This window comes from Alligator sinensis, unplaced genomic scaffold (genome assembly GCF_000455745.1).
Source record: "Alligator sinensis unplaced genomic scaffold, ASM45574v1 scaffold969_2, whole genome shotgun sequence".
In the NCBI taxonomy this organism is placed as follows: Eukaryota; Metazoa; Chordata; order Crocodylia; family Alligatoridae; genus Alligator; species Alligator sinensis.
The window spans coordinates 603,661-610,322 of record NW_005842481.1 but is presented as its reverse complement, the minus strand read 5'-3'; the positions used below and the strand labels follow the sequence as shown (position 1 = coordinate 610,322).

At 40.2% G+C, this 6,662-nt stretch overlaps 1 protein-coding gene across 2 annotated transcripts in view; it reads left to right on the top strand.

Moving 5' to 3' along the window:
* Positions 1-6,272, top strand: part of ADNP2 (ADNP homeobox 2) — a 17,015-nt gene extending 10,743 nt beyond the window's left edge. For both annotated transcript variants that reach the window (XM_006031088.3, XM_025212764.1), the window contains one exon: positions 2,871-6,272. In XM_006031088.3, coding sequence (XP_006031150.1) covers positions 2,871-5,900 — 3,030 coding nt within the window. In that variant the 3' untranslated portion in view covers positions 5,901-6,272. The remainder of the gene's footprint in view (positions 1-2,870) is intronic.
* Positions 6,273-6,662: the final 390 nt, after the last annotated feature.

Genomic DNA, 6,662 nt, shown 5'->3' with positions numbered 1-6,662 from the left:
AATTGTGGAAAACTCTTTTTTTCCCCCCCTTCATTCTGCCTTTCAAAAACAAGATGCATATTATATTCCAAGGAGTGTTGTATGGAAGAAAATATGGCAGTTTGTTTCAAATGAGTAATCCTAATTTTAATTGGTCTGGCTTTAAAATAACATATCAGTTTTAGGAAAGATGGATCCACTTTCTGTTTACGTTCCCCTTGCTCTCTCTGCTTTTTTCTCTCTAATGCCATGTCTCATATATAATATGGGGAAGGTCACAGAAAAATTGAAAATTGCTGTTTTGGAACTCTTCCTTTTGATTGGGACTAACTTGCATTCTTCCAAATGATCCTGCTTTTTCAGACTCTGGGTACACTGTTAAGTGATACAGTATCATAAAGTTACACATTTTAGATTTTAATCTTCTTGGAGCTTGTTACCATTTGAGTTTACAAATAATCATTTGAGCCATGGATGAAAAGTATGAGGCACAATAGTTTGTACCACCTTTTGTGTTTAGCCAAATTACCTAAGTTGGAAAAGAGGTTGGTTCTGGAGAGGAGTTTATCAAGTAATAGAATACACGTGCCCTAAACTACCAAAAATAAATTATTTATGGTGGATTAGAGGGAAGGGGTGATTAAAATTTGGTAGCATTTAAAGTACATAAGTGATTTATTATGAGTTCTGACAGTTTTATCCTAATTCTGCAGAGAAACACATGCTCAGAGAATGCGTAAAGAGTTTCTTATCAGAATATTCCATTGCTGTGAAAGAAGCTCACTATCCCATCTTTTAAAATCTGAATAGTAGCTGTCTAGTTTAATGACTGCACCACTCGCTGTTGTGAAGAATTCTTTGTGTACTTGCCAGAAATGTTGGGTTGACTGAAATGAATTCCTTGGGACAGAAAACCAAAAAAGAAACAAAATTGACTTCTGATCTTTTGGCTCCATCATGGGAGGAATAGCAAAAAATACCATAGATACACAAAGATGTGACCTGAGAAATGTCACCTTGTGCTTATGTCATTCAAGTCCACTCTGGCCACACACTGTGACTTGACCACCTCAGAAATGGGAAATTAAAGATGTTGGTACTCTTTGGCTGTGAACAGACATCGCCTTTGTGCCTCCATAAAAATTCTTATGATGGCACAAAGCAGACACAAATAGACATCTGTTCCCTTTATCGGACCCCAAATGCCCATATTTGTGGCCATAACAAAAGGTAGTCTTGATTTGTGCTGCTGTTTTGTGGCAGATGTCTGCTTGTTTTAAGGTTAGAGAGCGTATGCGGGCAGCCTGGAACATTCTCCAGCCGAACCTTTGGACTTGCTAAGGAATTCTGAGGGCACATAGGATCAGACTCTGAAGCCTTGGGGGAGAGCCTGCCTGGGTTTCCCTGTTTGCAGAGGCATACCCGGGACTTCTGACTTGGGGCATGCCTCTGTAAGCAGGGAAATCTGGGGTTCCCCTGTTTGCTATAGGTATGCCCTGAGTGTTGCCCTGCCTGGGAGCAGTAGGACCTTATCCTACAGGATGAATGATGTCTGTTTCTCTCAATTAAGTGGGCTGGCTGTGCCAGGAGAGCTGATTGTAATTGTTTAGTGCCATGAATTTGGGTGAGGGGAACTGTAGGAATTCATCAGTCCTTCCTAGTGGCCACTCTAAACCATAACAACAAGTGACTTTGGGTATAATGACAAAAGCCAAACCAGAGAAGAGCAAAACTGTCATTTTTGTAGTTATTTTCCCTTACTCGGATTCAGAGAGAGAGAGAGAGAAACGTTCAGTAAGAGGAATTAGACAACAGTAAGCATTAAGAAGCATTCTCACGTGGAACAGAACAGTGCTTTGAGAAATAAGGGATGATTTTTCTTATACGTTACAGTAGCATTTAGATGAGTCTCTGTACCAAAACCTTAGAAGATTGAAAATAGGTGACCAAAGTGGTTGCCAGAGATGAGCAGGATTTTTTCCACCTGAGAATAAAGAGCAACTTAAAATGCTGAGTGAAAATTCATAATAAAAATGTAACACTTTACAGTGGAAGCATCTGGAGAACACTATTTTTAATAAGTATTGGTTAAATTTGAGGACAGTGCTGGAAAGCTCTTCAGTTTTAAATATGTGTATTTGTAAAGAATATGGTAGAGTAAAATTGTTTAGAGATGTAAAACATTAGTGTAAAAGGATATACTTTATAGGGAAGTCATTGCTTTGTATATTTTGTTGGTTTCCTGTGAATAGAAGATGACTGAAAGGTCTTAACATATTTTTCTCTTAATGCTCCAAAAGTAGGAGGAGGCCAAGATTAGGTTGTCTAATCTTGTCTAGGATTGCTTGGTGAAATTGGTGAAGAATCCGTATTTATCCCATGCCCTTTTGGTGAAGGACAAAATGTTAAAGATTTGTTAAAAATAAACAAAGATTATTTTTTTTTTCTTTTCCCCAATGTGTGTGGGTTGACTTCGGTTAACATCTAATTCAAACAGGCAGAGCTTTACATAGTCTAAATAAAAATTGTTTCCACTTTTGATTACTCAAGATTCAACTCCTGTGTCCTAATTCTATTGCCTTATTCTGTGCCAAATTCTTAGGAGACTGGAGTTCTTATTATTTATTTGACCAAGAGATGTAGAACTGAGTTGAGCCTTGTTAGACCTTATATAAAGGAATTTAAAGGAGCCTGAGTCCATTGACTGTTTTTTGCCATGTGTTCCACCACTAAGCTTATCTTTGCATATGTCTGACAGTTTCAGAGGCTTACGTTCTACATGGTGTAGGCATTTTGATGCTTGATAGAAACTGCCAGCTTCTAATATCCCGTTTCATTTGAAAATGATGCAGTACTGTGTGAACACTTTGTTTTGTTTTGTTTGTTTGCAGAGGTACAGGACAAAGCCTTACTGCTGTAGCCTATGCAAGTTTTCATCAAAATTGCTTACTTCATTCAAGAATCATTTGCACCGTTACCATGATGATGAAATGGACCAAGAGTTGGTGGTTCCTTGCCCAAAATGTGCATTTGTTTCTGATCACAAAGTAGTGGGAAAACACCTCAGAATGTTCCATTCTTCTTCTAAGAAAATACAGAACTATACAGTGAGCATTTTAGGTGGCATGAAACAATTCAGGAGTGACATTATAAACTTCACATGTCTAAAATGTCACTTTACAGATACGTTATATTACAATATGAAGAAACATGTGTTAATGAACCACTTTCAGAACTTAATAAGCACCTATTTTGGCCTGAAACCTGATGAAAGTGATGAGAATTTTGTTGAGAATTTTGTTGAATATTACTGCAAAAAGTGTAATGCCTCAGCAAACAGCCAAGATTCTTTAATGTATCATGTCTTGACATCTGAAACACACAGAGATCTGGAGAATAAACTTCGATCAGTGATTTCAGAACATATTAAGAAACCAGGCCTTGTGAAGCAAATGCATATTGCTCCTAAGCCTCCCACAAGTATATCTGCTCCATCCTTAGTTCCCTCCACTGTACAAGCTGGCTCAGTTACTTCTCCAGCTTGTATTCAGCTTGCATTTCCACGGAATAATCAAAACCAAGCTGTCATACCAGCAAAAGCAGTTCCAAATGCAGTCAGACCACTGCCTGTTTCAAGTGCCTCGGGTAGCATTACACATACCATTTCTGCTCCAGGTGTTACTCCACCACATGTTACGCTTGTATCCAGTCCTCTTCCAGTAGGTCAGAATAGTGTTAATATTCAACCGTCAGTTCCACAGCCTGTCTTTGTTTCCCATAGGCTTCCCCTCAATCAACCTGTCAGGCCAGGGATCATCCCCTTTAATAAACCTGTTGGGACCATAAATAGACCTGTTGGTGCAGCAGTTCTTCCTCTCAACGAACCCGTCAGGCCTGGGCTTTTTCCTGTTAATCAGCCCATTGGTACAATAAATAGTTCAGTTGTATCTGGGGCACTTCCCATAACTCAGCCTGTAGGTCCTATAACCAGACCTGTTGTACCGGGGGTTCTCCCAGTAAATAGACCTGTTGCACCGGGGCTTCTTCCTGTGAATCGACCAGTTGGGAATGTGAATCGAGCTGTAGGTCCTGGGGTTCTGCCGATGGCCCAGACAGTCACGCCAGGGGTTCTTCAGCTTAATCAGCCTGTTGCACCAGCTGTGGTTCCTGTTAGACAGCCTGTCAGACCTGGAATTCTCCAGCTTAATCAGCCTGCAAACTCAGGGATTCTCCCTGTAAATCAACCAGTCAGGCCTAGTGTTTCTCAAAACACTGCTTTCCTGACTACTGGGCCTATACTGAGACAGTTGATTCCAACGGGCAAACAGGTAAATGGGATCCCAACGTACACCCTTGCTCCGGTTTCAGTTACTTTGCCTGTTCCAGCTGGTGGTGGAGTAGCAACTGTTACACCTCCACAAATGCCTATTCAGTTAATGCAGTCTGGGGCAGTAACCCAGCTCTCTCACTCTCCAGCCAGTGCACCTTCTCCTCCTGTAATAGTGACTTCTTCCCAGAATATGTCTGTACCGGCTTCTCCTCCTGGCCCTGAAATGAGCCAAGCTGTCAAACAGGCAAAGCAGTGGAAAACATGCCCTGTTTGCAACGAACTTTTCCCATCAAACGTCTACCAGGTGCACATGGAAGTGGCTCATAAGCACAATGTGGTAAAAACTGAGGAAACCGTTGATCCAGAAAAACTTGCAGCATGTGCACCCTTTCTCCGGTGGATGAAAGAGAAGACTGTCCGCTGTTTCTCTTGTAAATGTTTCCTGTGTGAAGAAGAGCTTTTGAAACATCTACTCATGCATGGTTTAGCTTGCTTGTTTTGTACGTTTACTTTCCACAATCTAAAAAGTCTTGTTGAACACAATAGGTCCGTGCACAATGGGAAAAAGAAATTGCATGCAGATTACAGCAACAGAGGCTTCCAAATAGATAACGATGCTGAGGGGGAACTAATAATTCCACATTTTGATTTTAGTACAGTATTGCCAAAAGAAGAACTTGGTGAAAAGGAAGTCCATTTGGCGGTGCTTGTTGGAGTAAACTCGAGGACACTTGTACCTGTTTACATCAAGGTGAAGCCTCAAACCACTGAAATGAATACTAGGGTCAGCAAAAAAGTATTGACGTGCCCCTTTTGTTTTGGTACTTTTGTTGACAAAGAAGCCTATGAACTGCATTTGAAAGAGAGGCACCATATAATGCCAACTGTGCACACAATTTTAAAGTCGCCTGCTTTCAAGTGTATCCACTGCTGTGGGGTATACACTGGAAACATGACTCTGACAGCAATTGCTGTGCATTTGCTCCGCTGCAGAAGTGCTCCAAAAGATAGCAACTCAGACATGAAGATGCAGCTTGAGCGTTCTGAAAAGAAAGACTTGATGTTGGTCAATGGTGAAAGGCAAGATCCTGTTACCTTACCTGCTAAGAGAAAGCAATCTGATTTCTGCTCTGTTATAGAGGACCAAAGGAACAAAGAACAGCAGCCACAGATGTTAAATGCCAGTACAGCTCTAGTTCCAGAAAAGGAAGGGAATCAAGGGGGAGTGCCTTGCAAACGACAAAAAACTGAAAGCAGGATAGAGATAAAAGGGCCTCCTTCAAGTGAGGACCTCCATATTCTAGCATTAGATCCTAAACAGCATGAACACAAGTCTCATGAAGGTCAAAAGCAGTTTCTGAAAGATTATTTTCACAGGAGGCCCTACCCATCTAAAAAGGAGCTGGAATTACTGTCTTTGGAACTGGGTGCATGGAAAGTTGATGTTGCATCCTTTTTTGGGAAAAGACGATATATGTGCCTAAAGGCGATAAAAAATCGCAAACCATCTGTGCTGCTAGGTTTCAGTATGTCTGAACTTAAAAATGTAAAGCACAGTTTGAGTTTAAAACCTGAAACAAAAGGTATGTAAAAAGTGTTTTAAAACACCAGTATAAAGCAATCAACTGCATCCTTAGTTCAGAAATTTATTGCATTGGTTTATTTCTTTTAACTTACAAACTGACCCATTGGAGGGTTACAGTAGTACACAAAACCACACTCAGTTGTGACTGTTCTTGAACAAGGCAGCAATGATCTTATATCTGAAGAAGGTGCATCCTTCAGATTCATTGTTCTGGGAACTTGTTTTAGCTGTTTACTTTCTTGTGGAGTAGTGGGGGGGGGTGTTTTGTTTTCTGTTTTCCTCCGTTTTGATTTTTATGCTGCCATGTAAAATGTCTCTTTTGTTAAACTTCTCCCCTCCCTTCTTCCCCCCTCTCTCCCCGACAATGTCAGCCTTTTTTCTAAAAAAAATAAAGTTCATAATGTTGGTTAAAATACCGAGAGACAGTAGATAAAAATTTTGCCAACGGTGTTTGATTTAAATTTATTTAAACTAATTTTTTTCTTTTGTCCACTAAAGAACATGATTGTGTCATTAACGCTTCTCCCGCCAAGAAAAAAACAGATTCCCACAATCCTAGAGACATTGTTAAGACCACATTGTATGGCAGATCTTTTCTTCTTTACCCTCCTTAAAAGAAAAGTACCTTTATTAATTACAGATTCAATAATATACAATAGCTAGCCAGCAGCAGTGTTTTTGGGGAGGGGAAGTATTGTCTTTCTAATCTACTGGAAATTGACTGATTTAGGTTGTAATTTCTCCTCCTGCCTCCTTCCAAAATGCTAA